The sequence below is a fragment of the Rhinoraja longicauda genome, chromosome 12, assembly GCF_053455715.1.
Source record: "Rhinoraja longicauda isolate Sanriku21f chromosome 12, sRhiLon1.1, whole genome shotgun sequence".
NCBI lineage: Eukaryota > Metazoa > Chordata > Chondrichthyes > Rajiformes > Arhynchobatidae > Rhinoraja > Rhinoraja longicauda.
In genome coordinates, this window is record NC_135964.1 from 3003639 (window position 1) to 3030589 (window position 26951).

At 39.6% G+C, this 26951-nt stretch overlaps 1 protein-coding gene across 1 annotated transcript in view; it reads right to left on the reverse strand.

The window, feature by feature from the left end:
• Positions 1-26951, reverse strand: part of LOC144598635 (cilia- and flagella-associated protein 47-like) — a 426611-nt gene that overhangs the window by 216762 nt on the left and 182898 nt on the right. Inside the window, exons 44-46 of the mRNA XM_078408845.1 lie at positions 23430-23538; positions 21460-21689; positions 16758-16929 (exon numbers count right to left, since the gene is read on the reverse strand). Of these exons, the coding sequence (XP_078264971.1) occupies positions 16758-16929; positions 21460-21689; positions 23430-23538 (511 nt within the window). The remainder of the gene's footprint in view (positions 1-16757; positions 16930-21459; positions 21690-23429; positions 23539-26951) is intronic.

Below are 26951 nucleotides of genomic sequence, written 5' to 3' on the forward strand. Positions count from 1 at the left end.
TTGGAATTTTGTCCTGAAAGGAAAATAATGAATTCATGACATTTTTAAAGATTTGTACATTTGAAAATAAAAACTGCTGTCTTGAATGGCTAATCCATGATCTTCTGCACATGCTAATGAGTCATAGTATTCTGGCCAGTTCATTGCCAGGACTCCGAACCCACCAGGCCTGATAGATGTGGAGGCACGTAAGACTGGCCCTCCACATCCAGTACTCAGTTTGCCAATAGATCATAGGCAGCTTATTGTTAAGGTCCTGCCCAAAAACAATACAAAGTTTCACACAAAGTGTGATGAGGATATCGAACAAGCTGCCAGCGGAGGCAGTTGAGGCTGGGACTATCCCAACGTTTAAGAAGCAGTTACACAGGTACATGGATAGAAAAGGTTTAGAGGGATGTGGACCAAGGGACTAAGTGTAGCTGGGACATGTTGGCCGGTGTGGGAAAGTTGGGCCGAAGGGCCTGTTTCCACACAGTATGACTCTCTGAGTCTAAAGTTGGGCCAATGTTTTGCTTGCACCAAAGCTGTGAAACTGTTTTAAGTTTTAATTGGCTGTCATTCAGCAACATTTAGAAAATATCAACATTGATGTAAATACTCTAGAAAGTAATGGGTTAAATTTAAATACATTTAAAAACCCAGGAAGAACACAGAAAAATTAAAAACATTAAAGTAAAAGTGAAACCACTTTTTAAATTAAAATTTCTCCACAGACTGACTAACTCTCATTCAAAAGAATGAAGGTACTGATCTCACAACAGGTCTGACTGGGTAGGTGGAAATGCAATTTCTCAGCATTACACTGCTGCAGGTCTTCATGTGGAACACAAGACCAGAGCAGTGACAGATGCAACAGCAGTTCATTACAGAAACATTCATCAAAATCACGAGAATTGCATCCGTCATGTTTTTAAAACCTGCCCTGAATAGTGAAATACATTCAGGTTGTTGATCATATGCTTGTTTAAATAACTGCAATTAGCTCTTTTATTTGCTGCCTTTAATATATTGAAACAGCCCAAAGCCTGGAATTTGTAGATTTTAAATGAGGTTTGGCATTAAGCTTTTACAATGATATTTCTGAACTGCACACATCACCACATTTTGTTTTACTTTTATGGTAAAAACAGTAATTTGTTCTCTCTAAATTATCCCTATAGATTCCTTATTTATTCCAACCTCTGGCAGCAGCACATTTCAAAACTGCTAATTGGTATTTTGAGTGACAGCGTATATTTTCTCAACTATAAAAATTACATTTTCTTACAAATAAAAAATGCTGTGGTAGGTAGTCAAACACAGGAGCCAATTTTTACAAGGTAAAATCCTAGCAACAGCAATGAAATAATGATCTACAAACATGCTTTTATTCTGCTTGATGATCAGTATCATCTCGCACGTCAGAAGAACATCCCATGCCAACTTTATATCTCTAAATGAACAGATAGAGCTGCAGTTTAACAGATCATCTGATTGATGACACCTTCGAGGCAGAGCACTTCTATATTCCATTTACATATTTTAACCCCTGCAACGCAGCTTGAATAATGAATTTCCGACGCAAAGTCAATCATGATACAAACTAGCACAGTGCAAGTTTCTACTGGTTTTCTAAGCACAGTCAAAATCAGAAGTTCAGGTAAATATTTTTATAGCATGTAAATGATTATGGCTGAACTAATTTAATAAATCACTGGGAAAAATAATAAAATCCAGTATCTGGGTGCAAATTGAATGGCTCATAAAATGAGTATAAGAAAATAACTGCAGATGCTGGTACAAATCGAAGGTATTTATTCACAAAATGCTGGAGTAACTCAGCAGGTCAGGCTGCATCTCAGGAGAGAAGGAATGGGTGACGTTTCGGGTCGAGGCCCTTCTTCAAACTGATGTCAGGGGGGCGGGACAAAGGAAGGATATAGGTGGAGACAGGAAAATAGAGGGAGATCTGGGAAGGAGGAGGGCTCATAAAATGAGAGTCAATTCACAATTTTAACCAACCCACCCACATAAAATTAGCAGGACTGCATTAACCACCTATATTACAAACCACATAACTTTGAATGGCTATAGGGTAAGATGTAAAACAGTAATTTTACGAGTAACAGTAGACCTAATGATAAATTTTCCTGGTGCTTTCCCAAAGGTTCCAAAACAACAACGTTTATGGACCCCAATTCAAAAAGATTCTCTTTTACTGCCACCATCCCAATACTGCTGCTCCCCTCACCACACTGCCCACTATGTCAATGGTGATTTTAAAAAAATGTGACAATTATACTGATGTTTCAACTGTACCCAGTTGGGAGCATTTCCTACATCCATCTGAAAACCTAAATGGAAAATTATGAATTACAAGGTACATTTATTTCCTAACTTTCTGTGGTATGATTTATGGTTGCTCAGTAACAGAAGAACTGCACAACCGTATCCAATATTTTGAAATAAAATGAGTTGAGGCCTGAAACATTCCAAGAGTCAGAGTTTATATTGAAGCTTTGGAAAGCATTTATCTAAAAGAAGGGAAGAAATAAATTGCTGGATGGTGCTGAAACTGAAACTTCAAAAATTGACTGTAGTGTCATCTGGTGGCAAGTGATGAAATATTCTTTTTTAGCCAGGGTTTTCCCTGCCTAAAAACGCAGGAATGTAAGGCCTTGTGGATAGAAGTGCCTCCCATTTACAAGAATTTACAGGTAATGTAGCTTGATTTGCTTTGTCTACATGATTTTGAAGCAAAGGATAATTCTGCAAAATTAGAATCACACCATAATGTATCTACTGCATTCCTCAAGCAGTGAATTTTCTGCATGTACTGAATTACATTTAGACCTTTTAAATGGGTTCCATCATTCATTAGCCACTGGAGGGAGATACATGATTTCCTGATTTACGTATTTGCATATCAAGAGAATCACGAGTGTTTAATTGTCACATGTACCAACAATGTGTACAATGGAACACTGAAAATTGTCAAATGTACCAAGAATGCAACAATGAAATTCTTAGTTGCAGCGGCTTAAAAGCCTGTAAACACAGGACGCATAGATAATATATAATATAGAAAAAAAATAATATTAATTTAATAACCACAATATAAGTGCAAATAAAACTCCAAAGACCTTCCTGCAACTAAAGATAGTCCATAGAATTTCATAGTTGACGTTAGTGTGTACTGTTGAAGAACCTTATAATTGATGGGAAAAAGCTATTCTGGAAGCTAGTGTTTGCAGTTTTTAGACTCCTGTACCTGTATAGATGAGTTGGGACAACGAGCCAGAGCTAGTCAAAGAGCCAGTGTATTGCATGATTTGGCTGCACTGAGTCATTTTATAAAATTACTGGAGAACTTGAATATGCCTACTCTCCCTCCAAATTTATTTCTCTTTCAAATCCTGCAAAACTTTGGCATCCTCGGAGCAATAACCAATAAGTGGGCAGATGCATGGCAGATGCAGTATAATGCGGATAAATGCGAGGTTATCCATTTTGGTGGCATGAACAGGAAGGCGAGATAATTTGAGTTTAGGAACAAGGAGGTCCTACTGCAGTTGTACAGGGCTCTGGTGAGACCGCACCTGGCGTATTGTGTGCAATTTTGGTCTCCTAATTTGTGGAAGGACATTATCACTATTGAGGGAGTGCAGTGTAGATTCACCAGGTTAATTCCCGGGATGGAGGGACTGACATATGATGAAAGAATGGGTCGACTAGGCTTGTATTCACTGGAATTTAGAAGGATAAGAGGGGATCTTATAAAAACATAATATTCGTAAAGAATTGCACAGGCTAGATGCAGGATAAATGTTCCCAATGTTGGGGGAGTCCAGAACCAGGGGTCACAGTTTAAGAATAAGGGGTAGGCCATTTCGAAAAACTTCTTCACCCAGAGAGTTGTGAATCTGTGGAATTCTCTGCCACAGAAGGCAGTGGAGGCCAATTCACTGGATGTTTTCAAGAGAGAGTTAAATTTAGATCTTAGGGCTAAAGGAATATGGGGGAAAAAGCAGGAATGGAGTACTGATTTTGGATGATCTGCCATGATCATATTGAATGGTGGTGCTGGTTCGAAAGATCAAATGGCCTTCTCCTGCACCTATTTTTCTCTGTTTCTATGCTCCATCTAGCAGGGGGTGATTGGCTCTTTGCCTTTGATAAGCTCTGCTTTAAGCTTGTCTCTCAATGAACGGGCACTTGGCTGCAGGCTCACTGGTGGTTATTGACAGCATTAAAGAATTCATGCAGTGTAATTATCAGTTCATCGCTCGATCTGCTGTGCTCTTTCGACCCAGCATCTGTTCCTTTGCTTATGAATGATTAATCTGACCTCAGCCTTCAAATGCCTGTAGAGGTGTTTATTTCCCCTTGTGGAATGGTGGGGCCTCAAACCTGTTTCAAGAATACCTTGGCTTATGGTTAATTAGCTCCCGCACGTACTGATCTTTCTCATCAAACCAATCCTGATGCCTTCTAGTGGAGAAGCCAAGAAACTCTTCACAGGTGCTAATTATGATGGATTTCAGGGCTGTCAAGGTACAGAGAATACCCTCAAATGTTTTCAGTACTTCGTCAGGAGGTGGATTCCTTCTGAGTTAGCCTTTCTTTCTCCTTCTTTGCCAATCATACCTTTTCAAGAGATTTGCATCCTTTCCATCCCTGGACTTGAAGACGCAAAGTAGAATTATTTTGTCTCTTTTTGCGATACACCGCAGGGTTTTCTCAAGGTACGAATGCAAATCATCATTGGCCTCACCCGAAGGTTCCGGAGATAAGGCACGTGTGCTGAATACACTAACATGGCGGTTACATGTGAGGTCATGAGGCATTCACTCATCACACAAGGATATCAATGAGATGTCAGATTAGTTTGTTCTTCATGGCAATACCATCTCATGAGCCACTGTTCCTATTCCTATTTGCCCTTATAGATCATGATGTACTCATAGAGTCATAGAGTGATACAGTATGGAAACAGGTCCTTCGGCCCAACTTGCCAACACCAGCCAACATGTCCCAGCTACACTAGTCCCACCTGCCTGCGCTTGGTCCATATCCCTCCAAACCTGTCCTATCCATGTACCTGTCTAACTGTTTCTTAAACATTGGGATAGACCCAGCCTCAACTACCTCATTTGGCAGCTTGTTCCACACACCCACCACCCTTTGTGTGAAAAGGTTACCCCTTTGATTCCTATGAAATCTTTTCCTCTTCACCTTGAACCTATGTCCTCTGGTCCTCAATTCCCCTACTCTGGGCACCTTTATAAGATCACCCCTCATCCTGTGCTCCAAGGAATCGAGACCCAGCCTACTTAACCTCTCCCTCTAGCTCACACCCTCTCGTCAATCTTTTCTGAACCCTTTCAAACTTGACAATATCTTTCCTATAACATGGTGCCCAGAACTGAACACAATATTCTAAATGCGGTCTCACCAACATCTTATACAACTGCAAAATGACCTCCTATGCAAAATGAACTTCTATACTCAACACTCTGACTGATGAAGGCCAATGTACCAAAGGTCTTTTTGACCACCTTATCTACCTGCGACTCGACCTTCAAGGAACCATGCACCTGCACTCCTAGATCCCTCTGCTCGACAACACTCCCCAGAGGCCTACAATTCACTGTGTAGTTCCTGCCCTTGTTAGACATCACAAAATGCAATTCCTCACACTTCTCTGTATTAAATTCCATCAACCATTCCTCAGCCCACCTGGCCAATCAATCCAGATCCTGCTGCAATCTTTCACAACCATCTTCACTAACTGCAAAACCACCACTTTTGTACCATCAGCAAACTTGCCAATCTTGCCCTGTATGTTCTCATCCAAATCATTGATGTAGATGACAAACAGCACCGAACCCTGAGGCACACCACTAGTCACAGGTCTCCAGTCCGAGAAGCAACCTTCCCCCATCACCCTCTGCTTCCTTCCATGGAGCCAATTTGCTATCCATTCAGCTATCTCTCCTTGGATCCCATGTGTTCGAACCTTCCAGAGCAGCCTACCACGCGGAACCTTGACTGCTGTACTGCTGCAGGTTCTGGTCCTGTTGGGGTTGTCCATGAGAGTCCTGACATTCAAAGTCATGAACTTCGTGGGGAGTGCAATATACCTCCATGTAACCTATTTTTATGCAGGTGACCATTACAAAGCAACTACCACATAGAGTAGACAGGGCAAGACAATAGAGAAGGGGTTCAAGATGATTGGAGATCAGGCTTTACTGCATGGACACTAACACGTTCATGGATCTGAGTGAGAGGCAGGAAATTCAGCAATGATAGCAATTGAGATTGACGAGATCTGGGCAAGGCAACATGGAGGGAAGCTGACTTCAAGGCATGGGCTGTGTGCATTAGCCAACGTGTGTTATCTGTGAGTGCACTCACATCTGTATAAGTTAACATCAGCAATGAAGGTACACATTCCGCCCTAACCATCAATTGTTCTTTTCAATATTTTTGAAATAAAAGACTACAAAAAATGTTATCAATAGCCATGCTCTGACAATCTAAGTGAACATACAGTGGTGTTTATGGAATTAATTTAACCTGAAAATCAGTGAACTTTGAGCCTCAAAAATACTCTTCCACCTATTTGCTGAGCAGATACATGTATCACATTGAGTATGGCTTATAGGACTGTTCTTGCCATGACAGAAAAGACAAAAGGACAATTCAATAAAGATATTTCAAACCATGAAAGGTAATAGGATAGATACAGACTATTTGTGACGATGGAGAGGTCGAGGTGAGGAGTCACAGACTATCAATTTAAGTATAGTAGATTTAGGATAAAAAAGAAAAAATGTCTCATCCAGAACTCTCTTATGTTGCAGAATAGTTTACTTGATATAGTGATTGAAGCATTAATGAATAAATAAACAATTGTTGGAAATGTTACAAAAATAGGGCATGTGGGAATAAAAACAAATGACTGTAGGATAAATATCCATGTTAATTGGATGGCCGTGAATTGTATTTACTGTGTAATTCAACGCATCAAATTGCATGAAACTCTCAGAAGGAAGGATGCAGGCAATACTCCACCATTGCAGAAAAGGACATGTCCAAACAATACAAGGAAATGTGACACTACAACCGTGAAACACACCACCAAACAACTGCAAATAGATCGAGATAACCTGCTCCACACTAGCAATGAGTGAGCTACATATTAAGTGCCAAAGGATATGAGAAAAGGAAATGCAATCTGGCGTTCATGAGTTGACAGCTAGCAATACTTCACCCACTGTTTGCAGGCCATTATTTTGCATATCTTCTATTTATTTATCTATTTTATTTTTTTCCGGCATCTGCAGTTTCAAAAAAAAATCTTAATGTCCTTAATTTGGAAACTTCCATTGATAACTTTTAAATATTAGATGACTAGAATACTGCCAGTATATTATTCTTTGAGATCTTGTACAGAAACAAAGGTATCTAATATCAGAGGCTTTCTCTTAGGTCAGAAAGCTGAGTAGGGCTCTTATTCTGCAGATCAATGAGATTCTGGGAGCGGCCTGTACCCCTTCATAAGGACAACATAACTTAGCTCAGTGGGCTGTCTTTCACAAGCGGTAACGATAATAGACACAAATCCCTGGACATCTGGATGAAGATTTAAACTCTGCAATATGGTTGGCTATTGGTCAGGTCTGAGTGGAAATTCAGAAAAAGTTCATATAAAGGCATCTATCACTTGCCAGGCTTTGTCCCATGCCCACCTATTTTCCCAACTTTCGTCCTTCTATTGCAATCAGTCTGAAGAATGTTTCCAACCCGAAATGGTACATTGGCATGTTCTCCAGCGACTGCCAGACCCACTGAGTTTCTTCAGCACTTTGTGCTTTAAGTTGTAAAAGTTATCCTGCCCTATTTGAAGTCAAATTGCACCTTTTAAAAGTTAGCTATATTTCTTAAATATAAAAAATAATTGAATTGACTGTCTACCAATAGGTTCTGAATTCCCAACACAATCTTATCCCACCCCGGCTACCAATTACATTGGTCGAAATACAAATTTATATTTCCATAAAGCGTGCTAAAAGAACAGTGAATTACTTTCTTCTGTTGTCAACTTAGATGTTTATAAGTGTATGGGAAAATAATAAATCAACTTTGAATTCTGGAATAATTATGCAGTGTTGACTTACATCATTGATGTCATTAAACACAGGACATGCATAGGCTCTCATCTCAACTGTCAATTGTAATTTACAAAACATCATTTCAGAACAGATTTAATTGGAAATTACACAATCATATTTTAAATGCAATTTAAAGTCATCAACTTGTTGCATGCAAATATCAAGCAATATTTTACGATAAAATGCCATATAAGCCATTCTGAAAAATGACTTCTGTTGATATTGATGTATTAAAACTTGTTTGTTTGTGTCAACTCTCATTGGGTTAAACAGGTTCTCATTGCAATCTTAGTCGAAGGGAGATGCAGCTTAGAAGTAGCACCTCCGGCACACCATGTCCACACAAACTATCAACAACCCATTTATACTGCACCACAGTTATCCAACATCTTGTTTTTCCCATCAACTCCCCACACACCAGGTGTAATTTCCAGAGGCCAAATCAGCTACCAATCCACATGGCTTTGGGATGTGGAGAAAATCAAACCTCCCAGAGGGAAGCTACACAATCACGGGGAGAAAATGCCAACTCCACACAGGCAGAATCTAAAGTCAGGACTGAACACAAGTCTCTGATCCTGTGGTCCTATGAGGCAGCAACTCTACTAACTGCTCCAGTGTCGCCCATTTATAAAGTAAAATTATGACAAAGTGTAATTCAAGCTAAACCATGCAATAAAAAATCAAAATTTCACTCGAATAAGACACAAAGACCACTTCCAAATGTACAGGTAGATAAGGTGGTCAAGGCGGCTTTCGGCACATTGACCTTCATCAGTCAGGGTGTTGAGTATAGACGTTGGGATGTTATGTTACAGCTGTACAAGGTGTTAGTGAAATCAAGGCACAGTTGGAGTATTGTATTTGCGGTTGGTCACCCTGCTATAGGAAAGATGCTGCTAAGATGGAAAGAGTGCAGAGAAGATTTAAGAGGATATTGCCAAGACTTGGGGGCCTGAGCATTAGAGAGAAGTTGAGTAGGCTATACTCAATACACTAATGAAGCCCAATGTTCCGAATGCCTTCTTGACCACCCTATCTTCCTGTGATGCACTTTCAAGGAACTGTGTAACTGCACTCCTAGAGGCCTCCGCTCTACAACGCTCTCCAGGGTTTTTCCATTTACCGTGAAGGTCCTGCCCTGGTTTGTCTTCCCAAAATGCAACACCCCGCACTTATCTGCATGTCCATCAATAGGAGGGAAGTGAAACAGTCCCTGTTAAAATGCCAGTTGTTGCAATTGAATTTCTGTGCCCGTATATTGTATTGACAAAATATTAAAGCATTTTTCATCTACGCCTGAATCTTTTATCATGTTCAATGAATACTAAGCTGAAACTAAAATCAACTACTCCACAGGGTTCTTGAATTTTGATTGAAGTTCTACGGTTGTCCAACAGCTCATGGACTGATATTGGGAGGTGAGAGTTCAGTTGGTCCGCTAAATCAACCCAAAGGAAAGGATAATCAAAAGATACTGAAGATGCGGCAGACTGTGAGTGTGGACGGGGCCTCCAGACTATGGAACATCTCCTGAGCTGTGACATGCTGCATGACACACGCACTGTAAAGGATCTTGCAGAGGCCAACGACGTGGCACTAAAATCTGCTCGCCATTGGCAAGCAGTTGTGTGATGATGCCAAATATATATATATATACCCAAAGGACCTGACAAAGTCCAGCACGTGTCATGCTTGTTGTTGCTACAGGTCTCCACCCATGAGCCAGCCAGATGGATATAATAAAAGTGGGATTACATTTCAATGTATCCTAACTATTAATTTGGCAAGTTAAGTTAGAAAACCGAGGAATTAGTTGCAGTATATTATTTTGTAAAGTACAAGTTGCTTCACCTGCATGATATGGTTTGGGACAAATTGCTGTTGGTGAATTAAATTTTAATTTCTGTCTTGAATGTTTTTAGACCATCCCGTTTAGATGAAATCCCAAATAATGAACCTGAATTCAAAGCCATCAAGTTTAGATTTTTTTTTATGTTGGAGAAAAGCATAAAATAAATAATAATATAATTCATCAATACTACTTCAAATGGCATAATGGCAAGATCATCAGTTCCACCTTATTATCCTTTTTAATCAATAATTCTTTATTCTTGGCTTTTCTTTTATCTAAAGTAAAAAGAGCTTAAATTTGATTGACCTAAATTTATCTTTCATTTCAATATGATTATGAATATATTTTCATTAAGTTTTCTCTGAGTTAAAGGGATATTATTTCAGACTACGTGTAGGAAAGAACTGCAGATGCTGGTTTAAATCGAAGGTAGACACAAAATACTGGAGTAACTCAGCGGGACAGGCAGCATCTCTGAAGAGAAGGAACGTTTCGGGTCGAGACCCTTCTTCAGGCTGAACCCGAAACATCACCCGTTCCTTCTCTCCAGAGATGCTGCCTATCCCACTACGTTACTCCAGCATTTTGTGTCTTATTTCAGACTACAGTTCCTTCAAAATATAGAAAGTATGTGACCTTGCTGATTCACTTACATTTTCATCACATGGAATGTTGCCACGATTTTTTGTCAGGGAATGAGCTTGAAGTAGTGAATATATTTAATGATTAAACTTAGCCACGGTACTGACTAAGTGTCTGTCACTGAAGAGCAGTTTAATTTGCATATTTAGTGCAATCTTAGTTTTACAAATTGCTTAAATTTAGCTCATACATCCTTGAGTTTATAAAGCTAAGGGTCATCTAATCAAAAGTTTTCAAATTATGTAGGGATTTGATGCTGACTCCTTCCTTCATTTCCAGAACCTGGAATGAATCTTAAAATTAGACCACAGTCATTCACTCAACATAAATATTTTTATTAAATAGTGCCCACATAGGAATAGAGAGAACAACAGCAGAAGTAGATCATCCAGACCTTTAAGATAATCTAGTTCAAGTTTATGATTGATGCTCCCCATATTATAAATGATCCCATTGATTGCTTTAATATTTTTAAAAAACAATATAAATTTCAGTACTGTGTATTGAATAACTGAGAATACACAGGTCTTTAGGACAGAGAAATGCATAGATTTACAACACCTTGAAATGCTCAGAAATGGATGTAAAGATATATATATAGAAATATGCTGCGTGCTCCAACTCCAGCTCCATTCACATAGCATGATAAAGACTGTTTTACTGGTGCTAAAAAGATCAGCACGGCAAAATGCATGGGGCTTTTTCCAAGGTGCCATTAACAATATGACAAGTAGGACATGGAAAGATTACATGTACCGGAAACCTAGAAACATTTTTCTTGACCAAGATTTCCTTGAACTACACACTGTAGATAAACAAAACTTTATTTCAGTGTTGGCAAAAAATAGGTAACCTTCGAGAGTGATGTTGAGACCCAGCTGCAAAATGCACCTTCTCGGAATGAACTGAAATAGGCTAGAATGGCTGGTTAAAATGCAGCAGAAGGGCATTGATGGGATGGCGTGCTGAAAACTATTGTTATCCTGTTGTCCTGCGAAATACCTTAATTGGTACATGTGACAATAAACTGACCTTGAAACCTTGAAACCTTGAGATTCATGCTGCACAAAGCTACAGAATCAGATGAAATGTTTCCAGGTTCTCAAAACAAGCTAGGAACGAAACTGCATAGGGTTTGACCATCAGTTTGCAGCCATCTTTAGCTACAAGTGTGGTGCCGGAACACTGTAAAATTGATAGAACATGGAATATGAAAAATAGAACAATTCAGCACAGGAAGAGGCTCTTCGGCCCACAATGTCGGTGTCAAACATGATGCCAAGACCAGCTCTTATTTGCTTGCACATTCCAAATCCCTCTATTCCCTGCATATCCATGTGTACACAAAAGCCTCTTAGATGGCACTATCGCATCTGCCTCCACCACTGATACCAGGCATTCATCGCCCTCTTTTTTAAAGATCGGCCCAGCACATCTTCTTTAAACTTTGCCCATCTCACCTTGAAGCTATGTCCTTTAGTCTTTGGCATTTCCAACCTGGATAAAGAGATCTGACCGGGAGAAAAGTTCTACCCAAGCTATGCCTCCCATAATTTTACCTATCAGGTCTCCCCTGCAAGCTTGGGCATTCCAGAGAAAGCAATCCAAGTCTGTCCAACCTCTCCCTGTTGTAAATACCTTCTAAGATAGGCATAATTCTGGTAAACCTTCTCCGCACCTTCCCATAGTCTCCACATCCTCCTGTAACGGGTGACCAGAACTGCACACGCAACTCCAAATGCGGCTGAACCAAAGTCCTATAAAGCTGCATGACTTCCTGACTCTTAAGCTCAATGCCCCAACCAAAAAAAGGCAAGCATACCAAATGCCTTTATCACCACTCTAACGATTTGTGTTGTCACTTTCAGGGAGTTATGGACAGACCAAAGATCCCTCTGATTATCAATGATGCTAGGGGTCATGCCATTATTTGTATATTTTCCCCTTACAGTCGACCTCCCAAAGTGCAACATCTTGCTCGGATTAAACTCCCTATTTGTCCACCCATTTCGGTAGCTAATCTACATCATGTTGTATCATTTGACAACCACACACACACAATATTATATATCTCAAGCAACAGAGATCCCTATGGAACTCCATTGGCCAAGTCCTCCAGCCTGAATATTGTCCTAACAGCACAACCCTCTGTCAGTAAGCCAGCTCTGAATCCAAAGAACCTAGTCACTGTTAATCCTCTATATCTTAATATTCTGGATCAGCCTACCATGGGGGACTTTAACAAATGTCCTACTAAACTCCATGCAGACAACATATAGCACTTGACCATCAATAATCACCATAGTCTTACTTTTTTTTTTTTTATAAAGGATTAACAGAAAGACCAAATATTTTTAAGGCCTTAAAGCAAACATAATTGTGTGGTGATTTTTGGAAAATGGTTTAGGGGATAACATTTTGCAGCAAAGATACAGGCTAATCAGAGAATTGTTGCAGCCTAGAAAGAAGTAATTTGGTTCATCAACTTAACCAAGGTTTCCAAGTTGAGAAATCCCATGTCCCATTCCTCAGTTATTTATTTCAGAAGGTATATTTGATTGATTGTTTCACCACTCTCACTCTCTAAGTAGATTACACTCTAAATGAAAGGGGATTTTATTCCCATTTCCTTTGTATCTTCTGTCTAAACTTTTAATTCTGTAGTATGTGGCTCTTTAATCATTCAATACTGGAAACAACACCACTTTATTAAAATTATACATAATTTAGAATCTTACATTAAACCTCCGCTCAACTTGTTATCTTCAATTAGGACTGCAAGGAAAGATTTTTGTAGGGAGAACTCAATTTTGACTGCCAATTGAATCTCTTTGAGAAATTATTTGAATTAATTTGGCCATGTCCACATTTCATATTTTGGTCATGTCCACATGGATATTGACAAGATTGCTCACAAGGTTAAAATTCTACAAATACCACGCGTCCCAGAAGTCAAACTTCAGTCACATTAATTCTCTCCACTTGACATCAAGAAAGTGGAAATAGTAAAAGGCTCCCAGTCCAGGCTACAATCTCAGCTACAATACTTGAGGTTTCTGGATAGTGGGGAAGGCGTTAAAAGGGAAGGTGTTGTCATAGCTGCACGCTGGAAAAGTGCAAAAAACAAACTGTTGAAGGAACTCAGCGAGTCAAGCAACACGTTTACAGGGAGGGAATTGATGATGTTTCAGGTCGAGGAGACCTTGCTTCAGCACTGAGAGTGGAGAGGGAAGATAGCCTGTAAAAGACGGAGAAGGGGGTGGGTTAGACAGGGGCCAGTAGGTGAGAGGTGAACCAAGTGGTGAGAGATGATGGGCCAGGTGGGGGAATGAGAAGGTGGAAGTTCAGAATTATTAAAATTCAGAGTGAAAATTAAATTCAGAGTTCTGCAGCTTTGGAAATTTAGAATTTTCTGTCCTGAAACGTATGAGTATTCACTCAATTGAAAGTTTCAATACAGTTTATCAAGATTTTAAAATTTTATACTGAGGAATCACAGAAAATTGATTAAATCCTCTGGTCTGAGTGAGTAATGGAGAAAGTTTCAAGGTATATTACTTTCTATCTCCAATATCTCTAATAAAATCTCTAATAACATTTCTAATCCCCAAGGAAGAAAATATCCCTTAAAAAGTATATTTATCTGACTTTTATGCCTTTGAAGGATGAATTAACAATATATAAAGCATAAAGATTAGATGCCATCCTGGTGCTGCTGGATCACATCTACAGAACCAAGCTGCTCCCAACTGATCATCAAAGCTCTGCGGTCCTAGGGTACCTCATCATAAACTATCATGAATAGTGAATAGGAAGAGGCAGCTCCGAGCATCACAATCCTTGACTGTGAATGGACCCAAAATGAGTAACATAGATGAGACTGAAGCACTTGCAACCAGTTTCAGCCACAAATGCTGAGTGGATGATCAATCTGTTTCCTCCTGAAATCTCCATCATCAGAGAAGCCAGCTTGAGCCAATTTAGTGGACATTATCCTGGATATAGTATTGAAATCTTGAGTTTCAGAATCTCTTAACCAAGTTGTTCAAGTACAGTTGCATTATAGGCATAAACACAATAACATGGAAAATTGGCCCAAAAACCCAATCTGACTGAATACTACTCAATTACCCCACTGTGACACAAAGTTTTGTCGACACTCACTCAACAATAAACTGCTCTTCGATGCCTTGGTTAGAGTAGCTGACCTGAGCATTAGGGTGTTATTTGACCAAGTCAATGATCCCTGGCAAAATTGAGGTCAATGTACATCATGGAGAAAACACTCCAATACTTGGAGTTATACCTTGCACAAAAGGAGGTGGTTGTGACTATCGGAAGGCAATGATCCCAACCCAAGGATACTGCTGCAGTATGGCCACAGAAGTATCCTGGGCATGATCATTTTCACCTACTTCATCAATGATCTGTTTTCATCATAAAGTCAGTTCATTGATGATTGCACAATGTTCAATTCCATCAAATGAAATGGAACCTGTCTGCATGACCTAGACAATATTGAGGCATGGATTACGAAATGGCAAGGAATGTTTGTGCAAAGCAAATATTTGGCAATGATCTTCCACAAAACAGAGAGTCTAACCACCTACCCTAAACACCCAATTAAAGTTTCTCTGGATTCCTCATTTGGGTGTTCACCACTAAACAGAATTTCAACTGGACCAGCCTTATGTGGACAGTGGCTACGAAGGTTTGTTTTACCATCATGAATGACTCATCTCTTAACACTGCAAAGTCTTTCCATTATTGATAATCTTAGACAATTGAAGAGTGTGATAAAATACTGTCAAATTTCCTGGAGAAGTGTTGCTCCAACAGTACTCAAAACATTCAACACCATCCAGCCAAAGCTAACCATTTGATTGTTACTCCCTTTGTCACCCTGAAGAAGGGTCTCAGCCCAAAATGTCACCCATTCCTTCTCTCCAGACATGCTGCCTGTTAGTCCCGCTGAGTTACTCCAGCATTTTGTGTCTACCTTCACCCTAAACAATAATCTTTACAACCAGATTATCGTTTACCATCCTACAAATTACACTGCATAAGTAAGCCCTGCCCATTTTGACAGCAGCTCCAAATCGTAACTGGTCTTCCACTCACTTGATGGCTCTTAACTTGGTCACATAACATCCTGATGAGCAAATATATTGCTGTTCCTTTGCAATGGGTGTTTTAATTTCCGAAATACACCAATGACCCAGTCCAAGAGTACGTACACTCGAAGGACTGCCACACTTTTAGGAGGTGGGTACTTACATTTTCCTGAGAACAGTTGGGTGTGGACAATTAATGCTGAAGATGTCAAACTCAAAAAAGTGTTTATCATTAATGAATTTATTTTTCTCTCAATTCAATCAACATTACTTTATAATTTGAAAATAGTCTCACTAACATTCACTCATAAGTGAATAAAGCAAACTGGAGACAGCTTTTGAGGCAGGAATCCAGAGCTTAGGATAGATGTTTTTTTAATTTCCATCACAAATTTCTGAAATTCCTGTCTCAATGGCAATGCTCAGAAATGCCAGAGAACCAATCCTCCAGTAGATTCCAAACTGCCAATATTGGAAAATATTTGGCCCTTATGAAATGCTTCAGGGTGAAAAACAGAACTGCATGCTTTAGAAATAGCAGCATTCCCTTGATCAGATGATTTGCATGATTTATTTAACTTATTTAATAAAGTTTTATCGTATCGTTTCATAATTTACAGAGAGAGTGAGTATCTATGCACATTGATGATCTCATTATTCCATAGACTCAATATTTTCCTATTGCCTGATGCATGGTGCCTTGTCAAAGGTTTTCTCAATAAATCACCCTTATATTACAAGCACAGTATTTCATTTTCCCCAGCAATGTTGCAGTGAAATATAACTAAATAATTCCATCTTCTTAGTAACTTAATTCAGAATGTCACAAAAAAGTATTAGTTGACTTTAATTACAGATTAAAATTTGAGAAGTAAATTGTTCATACAATCAGTACCTACGCACATTAAAATCCAACAGGCAAATTTGATGAATAATTCCTGTAAAAGACGTGAATGCCAAAAGATAAAATAATGTTTACTTTACCTATTTCACTAAAGTTCAGACCTCCAGGCATCAAATTTCCCCTGTGTACTCTGGTTATAGGAAAAGATATTGTGTCTGGACTTTCAAAGTGCTTCGGTGCAGACACCTCTATGTTGTAGTCAATACATCTTGGATTTTTGCAATATTTTCCAGGGGAGTGTGATATCTTTACCTGTCCAAATAAAATGTGAAAATTATTTTTGTTAATTTCTATATGAACTGTTCAAAAGTTCACTTGTGAGAAATGAAACTTTTACTATTTATCTATTGATATTTCTTCTGGTGTCGAAAAAGATAAAACCTACATCTGCTCGGTTGGTGCAACACTTTAGATGATAGATTTTAGACTTTAGAAATACAGTGTGGAAACAGGCCCTTCGGCCCACCGACCAGCGATCACCCTGTAGATGAACACTATCCTGCACATTAGGGACACTTTACAATTTTTACTGAAGCCAATTAACCTATAAACCTGGTATTTATTCACAAAATGCTGGAGTAACTCAGCAGGTCAGGCAGCATCTCAGGAGAGAAGGAATGGGTGACGTTTCGGGTCGAGACCCTTCATGTCTTTGGAGTGTGGGAGGAAACCGGAGCACCCGGAAAAAACCCATGCAGTCACAGGGTGAACGCACAAACTCCATACAGGCAGCACCTGTATTCAGGATTGAACCCGGGTCTCTGGTGCTGTAATACTTCACACATAAGGGGTTTGTGATACTTTTCAGGTGGGCCAGCACAAGTCTTTCAAGGGTTTTCATGATTATAGAGGTCAGTGCGACAGGCCTGTAGTCATTAAGACCAGTAATCCGTGGCTTTTTGGGTACAGTAGGATGCTGCAGATGTTCTACCAATCAGTTGTAGCCAATGCTATTTTCTTCGCTGTCGTGTGCCGGGGCAGCAGGACGAAGCCTGTGGATACCAATAGGATTAACAAATTCATCAAGAAGGTTGGCTCCATCCTGGGGGCAGAGTTGCATTCATGGGAGGTGGTCTTGGAGGGGAGGATGCTCCTCAAACTGCGGAGCATCTTGGACAATACAGCGCACCCCCTCCATGACACACTGGTCAACCTGAGGAGCACCTTCAGCAACAGACTGGTTCCACCAAGATGTAATGCAGAACGCCACAGGAGATCTTTCTTCCTTGTGGTTATCAAACTGTACAACTCCTCCCACATCTATCATGGTGTAGACTGACTCCCCCCACCCCCCCCCCAAATCTTTGCACGTCCCCCACCATTTCCACTCATCACTTTAATTTCATGTTTCATGCATTTTGTGTTTATGACCGTTGGCAGATCAAGTTCCCTCCTAGGATAAATACGGTTCTATTGTATCGTATCGTATCGTAAGGCAGCAGCTCTGCCGCTGCGCCACTGTGCCACCCCCAGAACACCTTTTCTTTTCCACATTCCCTTGCCATTAGGAGCCCAAACAGTGTTAGCAAGTGGTGCAGTAATTCACTTGCACTTTTTACAATCAACTATACTGCATTTGGCTTCCTCCACACTGGAGAAACCAAATGCAAATCAGGTGACTGCTTTGCAGAGCACCTGCATTTAATCCAACATATCTGACCAAGTTATTCCAATTTGCCCAATTCATCTAGGTCCCATTCTGAACTAAATAACCTTTTTCACTGTCCACTATGCTATCAATTTTGATATTATCTGCAAACTTACTAACCATGTTAACAACATTGTCATCCAAATCCTTAATAAAGATGACAAACAGCAATAGATCCAGCACCGGCTCGTATGGAACACCACTCCTCACCGGCCTCCACTCTGAATAACAACCTTCCACTACCAACTTCTGTCTCCGTTCACCAAGCCAATTTTGTATCCACTTGGCTACCTCTGTAAATCCCTCTTTCCTCTGCCTTCACCAAGTTGAAGATGCCGATGGGCTTCTTTGCCACCACTTGGAATCATTCATTCAATTGTTCTTATCACTTCAATGCCTTTCTTTTCTATACCAACGCCAAAGTTCATCCTGCTCCAGTACAGAACTCTCCCATCTTTCTCAATTTTCTCTCCACTGTCCCCATTCCCTCTCAAAGCTCATCTCATCTTTTTGGCTCTTTCAGTCCCATTCTCACTGAATTGCTGACCATTCCCTTTCTGATTTTCATTCATGATAGTTCTGAAACTTTCCACAGAAAGTTTACAAACCAGGACACAAGTGCTGGAATTACTGGAATCAGGCAGTATCTCAGGAGAACATGGATATATGACGTTTCAAGTCAGGACTGTTTGTAGGGGTGGGGGGGGGGGGGGGACTTTATGTTCATAAATGCATGTGATAGGAGCAGAATTAGGCCATTTGGCCCATCAAGCCAAAAAGCTGTCAGAGAGCAGAGGCAGGATAGGCAGCCTCATTGGCAGCTGCAGGATAGGGGATGATGGATAGTTCCTCTCCCAAAAGCATTTTTTCTCCTTTTCAAATTAGCCATTTTCATATCGCTTAAAAGAAATCCTCAGAACTCATGCCCCATTTCCAACACATCTTTCCTTCTGAAGTTGACTCCCGCTCAAAGCTGATCTTTCACACATCCACGTTTGACCCTTTACAGATTTCTGTAGCTCCACAGTACTGAAATGAGCCGAATGAACAACGCAAATGAGATCATATCTCAGTTGAGCATTGATCCACTATCATCCTAATCCTTCTCAGCCTGCCTCAATCATTGCACGTTTTAAATCTAATACACGATATTTCACATTCACAATGTGGTCTCCACAAACACTGGGCATCTTTAACCGACTCGTTTCCTTTGGCATTCAGCAGACCAGAATTGCCCTCATTTCACTGTGGTCCAGTCAAATTTGGGGTATCTTCTGCAATGACCATTCTTCACACCACTTCCCCATTGCCAGATCTGATCGCTCCAGAAAGATTCATCCTTTTTCCCCCTAATTCACATTACATATTCTCCCTCTGTCCAAATTCACATTCAGCTGGATGTATCAAACTCAACTCTTCCTTTGAAACAAAGAACTACAGATGCTGGTCAATACACAAAAGGACACAAAGTACTGGAGTAACTCAGCAGCTCAAGCAGCATCCCTACAGAAGATAAATTGGTGATGTTTTGGGTCAAGACCACATTGCGAAAATGAAATGTAGTATAGTAGATTTGAAAAAGTACAATGGTTGAGGCAGGTTGAGAAGGATTAGGATGACAGTGGACCAATGCTGAACCGACACAAGATCTCATTTATGATCTTGATAAGGGCCATTTCAGTACTTTGTGTCCTTCTTCCTCACCATTATCTGTCTTTATGTTACCTTTACCTCTACACTATCAAACTGCTAATCTAATATGCAGTCAACATTTCCTCCATTTAAACAATGAAAAGATGAAATTATTGTTATTATGTTGTTACCACTGATCTTCAGATGTTATACCCTTTCCATCACAAAGACTGTCTTGTTTCATCTTTGTTACCTAATCTGTCTCTTCTTTTCACAGCCTACCTGCTGCTGCTGCTGAAATTATAGATTCCATGATTGGTTCAGCAAATGCACATTCAAATGCACGTCAGCCCTCTTGTCACCTTCCACCCTTGCTGAATTTATACAAAATTGTTATTATTTCCCACCTTAATCCAGAATGACTCACCATCTATACTGGCCTAATTTCAAAGTTCTCCGCAGCTCGCAGAACAGGGAACCTGGGACTCATGGGAAGTTGGGCAAACTGATATTGGACAAGTGGAAGATTCAACCTACTTCAGAACTAGCTGGATCAGCCAATTAGCATGAAGTTGGAGATTGATGAGCGTATGAAAGAATAGGTTCTACTGACCACATACTGGACCATTGATCAGTGACTGAATATTCAACATAAGTATCAGTCCAGAGAAAGGTGGACAATGGAGAGATTGAGTGAACGGAGCTTCGGTAGCTTGCCTGTACCATATTTGGAGGGTTGCTTTCGGTTCCTTGACCAAACTTATTATCCTTTGAAGTGACACTTAGTGGCCCTCTCACCTTGCCACCCAATTGGTCAGGCTAAGAGAAGTCTCTGGAAGTCTCTCCAAAGACGTACAGGTATGTAGGTTAATTGGCTGGGTAAATGTAAAAATTGTCCTTAGTGGGTGTAGGATAGTGTTAATGTACGGGGATCACTGGGCGGCACGGACTTGGAGGGCCGAAAAGGCCTGTTTCCGGCTGTATATATATGATATGATATGAAGTCCACAGTAAGGGTATACCTAGCCACCCATCAGCAAGCCAGAGTAGTAATATCTCCACCTGGGCAAAAAAATGTTATCTCCATCTTGTTGCCAGCGATAACTCCACCTGGTGGCCAGCAGTGCAGAAGCTGGACAGCAGCCAGCAAAGGCAGAGAGAACTGCAGATCCAAAGGCAAAAAGAGCTCCTGCCAACGAAGTGAAGACGTTGTCGGCACCGCGTGAGGTAGGAGACCAACCCTTGTGAAGAGCAGAGAACCGTCGACTCCAGGAGACACTTGTGACCAGTCCCAAGCCCTTTAAATTTCTGCCCCACCATCCCCAGATTCCTGACTCCTCTAATTGATTCAAACAACCCAAATGGCACTCACTCCCTTCCAAACGATCTTGCCCTCCAAAAAATATACGCATTCCTTTGATTCTGCCCGTTCACCAGTGTGCTGTTGAAATCACACAAGTAAGAGCGTAACAGGCAAAAGATGCCTTGATCAACGTCCATACCTCAGAGCCGTGCAAGACAATCGTTGCAACTGAAGCTCGGACACTACTGCTTTCCAATGTCCCAGCAACCTTTCTGCGTTTGTATTCTATTTCTGACATCCACCGTTGTCCGACAATTGCCAGAGATTTTTCTCTGGCTTCATTTATCAATGGGATTTTCAAAACTTGATCAAAGGAACAGGCATCATTGCATTTGTAGTACACAATGACTTGTGATGTATTCTTATTATCTGCAACAAAACAAATTGTGGGGAAATAGAAGTTAATAATAAATATCATAACAATAGGATTTTTTAAAAATATTACCGAAGAGATGACGCATAGCAAATCTCCCCCTCTCGATGATTTGAATAACTACTCACCTGCTCATCATGAGCCCAAATCCCATTTTATTAGAAACATATCTTTTCAACATCAGTGGAAGTTTACCACAAAGATTGCATTAATGATTTGGCCCAGGAACTTGAACGAGCCAAGTTTCTCAGAAGAGCTGTCTGTAGACATTTTGTTGTGGTAATGACATTGATTTTCACAGCAAAACTAGTTTCATCAACTTTCACAAAATGTAACAGAACAAAGAATGGAATTTAGAAAGTGGAATACAGTGCGAAAAAAGTGACAGTGGATTAAACACAATAAACAAACTGCAAGAGGAACTCAGCAGGTCAGGCAGCATCTGTGGAGGGAAACCGGCATGGATATTTGAGGTTGGGACCCTTCTTTAATGTATGCCCACTCTTGTGGTATGCATTTATCACTTTGCATTGTTAGGTAGTCAGTTAGTGATTGTATAATATTAATTTTGAATTAGAATTATTTTTATTCCTTTAATAATTTTGATAGATCTTTCCCACTCAAGTAAAGGAATGACCAGATAACAGACAAGGGAGTATTATTTTTTTTAATGTTGCAGGTGGGGTTAATAAAGTTAGGCACTGACCAAGAAATTAAGAAGAATGATGCCCTTTAACATCATCACAATTTACCTCTTAGAATAGAATAAATTAAAGTAACATCAATGTGTTAACTTGTGACAATAATGTTAACTGTTAATTGTTCATCTTAGTGTAGAGCTTAAAATTATAAGATTTAGAGAGATATGGGCCAAGCCCAGAAAATTGAATTAGCATAGACAGGCATCTTGGACAGCATAGATGGGTTGGGCAGAAGGGGTTGTTTCTGTGCTGAACAACTCTATGAATCTATTTGTGGAGAAATTTAACAAAGCAATAACTATAAACAAATCCCTTAATATGTAGCAAAGTCTTTTGGTTTCATTCGCTTATTTACTGCAAGATTACTGGAGTTTAACAAGGGAAAAGCTAAAGAGTTTTTATTTATTAACTTGTACTCAGTACAAAGACATAAACAAAGACAAAGGCAACTTCATTGCCAACGATGAAATATAGATAACTGCACATTTCAATGGCTGCTAGCAGGACAAGATAATTGAATATTTCATGCACGTAGATCTTTTCAGGCCAGTAAGCTCAACAATAATTATCTCTTGAGCTGCTTTAAGACATAACTGTATTTTCTTTCTGAAACAAATTAAGCAAAGCAAGTTTTTTCTGGATAATTGAATTAAAAATATTTTGTAAATTATTTTTTATATTAATATGCAAGTTCCCACACAAGTATAAATGTAAAAGTCATAATGGCAAACACACTTTATTACAAAATAAAATGTGATATTTAGCTATTATGCACATGGTAGAAATCCCTAAAGTTATATTTATCATATTTTATGTGATAAAGATGACAACATGGGGTCCAAAATTAATTTTGTATAGCAGAGCAATAATAAATCAACTGCCTGTTTCACAGTTTGCCAATTATCTTTTCCACTGCATTGCCGGTTTGGTTTCACAGCCCACATGAATTTCCTTGTTTTCACATCATAATTAGACAGAAATTGTTTTCTCTGTTTCAACTGAACAGATGCAACAAGAAATCAATATCTACAGTACCTGAAGCAACACAATGGTTCTGTATTGCATGAGAACTAAGCACTTGTAGTCCTGTGGAGGGTAATGGTAAATTACCAGTTCCTTCAAGACAGTACGCAAATTCTCCGACCTATAAAATAAATCAGAATGTATCAGTGATAAAAGCTGGGGGGGGGGGAAACAACCAATATTTCATTTCATTTCATTTCATTTTATTTTATTTCGTACATGTTAAAAGACATCAATTAAAAAACAAAATAAACAAAAAAACAGAAGAAATACAAAGAATTTCATCCATTACTTAACGTCTTTACATGTGCGAAAAGGAGTAGGAAGAAGTGTGAATTTATTTAATCCTACCCCCATTCCCTAATCAATATTTATCAAGTATTATCTATAATAACTAATACCTAAAATACATATATAACTACATATATACTCACTCACCCCTACAATTATATGAATATACCTATTTACACAATAATGTCTATATTAACTACATCTGATATATATACATACATTAGGCCAATCATATATATACATATACCCGACCATTTACATACAAAATATTAATACAAATATAGTCACCCACCCATATAAAAGGAATTTTCTGGAAATGTAGATTATTAAAAGGAGTGTTAATATTTTGAATGTAACTTTTTATTAGAAGTTGACAACCCTGAGGTATGAAAACCACTTTATTTATATGACATTAAATAATGCAACATATATAACAATTTCACAAAATGAAATATTTCTATTGTCAAGTTCCACATGAGAGTACTAAGATCAAAATGATACTGAAGCTTCAAAGCAGTAGTACCCTATTGTCAGGGCTCCAACTTTCAGATGAAATATTAAACAAGAAATCAGCTTGACATAAAAGACCCAAAGATACGTTATTCAGATGCCAAGGAGAGTTTTCTTCAACAAGAGCAAGTCCTGAGTCAGGTCAGAAAGTACAGGAATGATTGTCCATTCATATTAGTCTTGCAAGTCAGAGCCTCAGCTTAGAATTCTAGATTAGCACGTAGCTGGACAATCGCACTTGCAGATAGATGGTTGTGAAACCTATTGAAATCTTACTGTCAATGAAAGACTACTTAATCATATTAACTGGTATAATGATTACCAAAGGCTTGGTGGCTCATGATGATACCGACATCTTTGTGGAAATCTTCCACTATTTCTTCTTTGTCGGAAGTGCAATCACATACCAAATAAAATGCTGCAACTGGTTATTTATTTCCGTGCTGGTTGTAGAATCCAAATATGGAAGTTTTCCCACAAACAATTAGGAATTCACAATTATGAAAAATGCTATAAAAATGCTAATTCTTGCTCTCAGCTAAACTAACCTAACAACTGGAGATGCATTTGAGAATTTGAATTCACCTTTTCTATTTTAAACATTTCTTAAATTAAAGATGAATACTTTTTATTTGTGTTAATTTAGAATGTTTAAATAATAATGGTATCATCTATGTCACGACTTAAATTTAACAGTGGGGGAGGGGGGAGCTGCACACTGGTAGATTCCTGGTGATCTGTCAATGTGGGAGGTGTCTGCAGTTCAAGATTAGTGCTGAAGCTCAGGACCTTCACACCGCTGCCCCTCTACTTCCAACAACCCCTACCGCCTCCCCATTACCACACTCATTTGTCCCATGCAAATTTGACTTTCTTTCCAGTTGCAATTGAATAATAAATTGCACTTTTACTTGAGAGAGAATTCTGGGAAAAGAGCAGGAAACAGGATTGCTCTACTCGGACCCAGAAATGGTTGAATCTACTCTATTATGTCAAAACAATTCTATAATTCATTGTTTTTTCTCCCCTCTCCTAATTCCAACCTCATCATCAGCTGATGCTCCCTATCTTTATTGATTGCAAGGGACCCTCTCCATGGGTCCCCTGCTACAACTTCCTGTCACTCCTGCACCCTCCCTCCCCCCCATTGGCAGTTTGGCTGATAGCATGGAAAATTGCAAGTGATAATCTACAATGGATTATTTAAATAACTCCCTGCCAAATCATAGAGTCATAGAACTACACAGCACAGAAACAGGCCCATCGAACCAACATCCATGCCAAATAAGTTAGTTAAATGAGCTAATCCCACATGCCTGTGCTTGTTGTATATCTCTCTAAACAAAATCCCTATTTATGGAGCTTTCTAAGTGTCTATCAAATGTTGTAATCATACATGCCTCTATAACTTTCCTCTGGTACCACCAACTGACCACCAGTTTTCTGTGTGAAAATGTCAACTTTCAGGTCCATTTTAAAGGCATATATCCTCTCATCTTAAACCTAGGCCCTCCAATTTTAGACTCCCTTACCCTGGGGGGAAATCTGCTGCTATTCATCTTATCCATTCCACTCCTGGTTTTATATACCTCTGCAAGATCACCTCAGCTTCTTAAGCTTCAAGAGAAATCCTAGCCTATTCAACCATTCTCCAGAATCAAGTTAATCAAGCCAAAGCAAGTAATCGAAGTGAAAATCGAAATGGAACATAAACATTACAGAATACAAAAAAATACGAAGAATGGCTGGAAAGTACCATGATGAGGAATTCTAAACAGTTCCAAAAAACAGATTAAAATGTTTCAAATTAATTGGGAGAGTGAAAGGATGTCAGAGATTCCAAATGAAAATGTTACCACGATTTTTTATGTTTGTGAAATTAACTAAAAAACATATTAAAACACCAAAACAATTAAAAAGTTGTTAAATTTGATGTAACCCTTTGCTGCTGTATCCTCCATTGTAATCAATGAAGAGTGCAGCCAAGCCTGGAGCAATGGCTAGGTTCCTCATGGTAAGGATTGAGGAATTGCTCCCATAATATGGTTCCATACAGGGGTGTGGGGTATGGGGTGGCACCGTACAATGGCAGTCTCGCCAACAGTCTGTCTCGTCCTTTTCTTTCTTTGTTGTTTTTAGTATGTTGTTAAATATATGTTTTAGTGTATGTTTAGCTTTGTATTATGTGGGGGATGGGGGGGGGGGGATGATTAACTTTTTAAAATATCTTTCCTTGACGGAGATGCAATTTTTTCCTTATCAATAGACAATAGACAATAGGTGCAGGAGTAGGCCATTCAGCCCTTCGAGCCAGCACCGCCATTCAATGCGATCATGGCTGATCACTATCAATCAGTACCCCGTTCCTGCCTTCTCCCCATACCCCCTCACTCCGCTATCCTTAAGAGCTCTATCCAGCTCTCTCTTGAAAGCATCCAACGAACTCCCATTATCGTATCTCCGTCCGCGCTACGGCCTAACATCGAGGAGCTGGCGGCCTCTTGCTGGTGATCGACTTTGGGAGTTCCAACCGCGGGGACCTGCAGGACTTAACAGCGTGGATCTGGCGGTCCCTTTGTCAGAGATCCACCTCGGGAGCTCCAACCGCGGGACCCTGCGGACTTACGATCGTGGAACTCATGGTCCCTTGTTTAGGGACCGACTTTGGGAGCTCCAACCGCAGGAACTTTGACCACCCCGAGCGCAGGAGCTTCGATCGCCCCGACGCGGGGG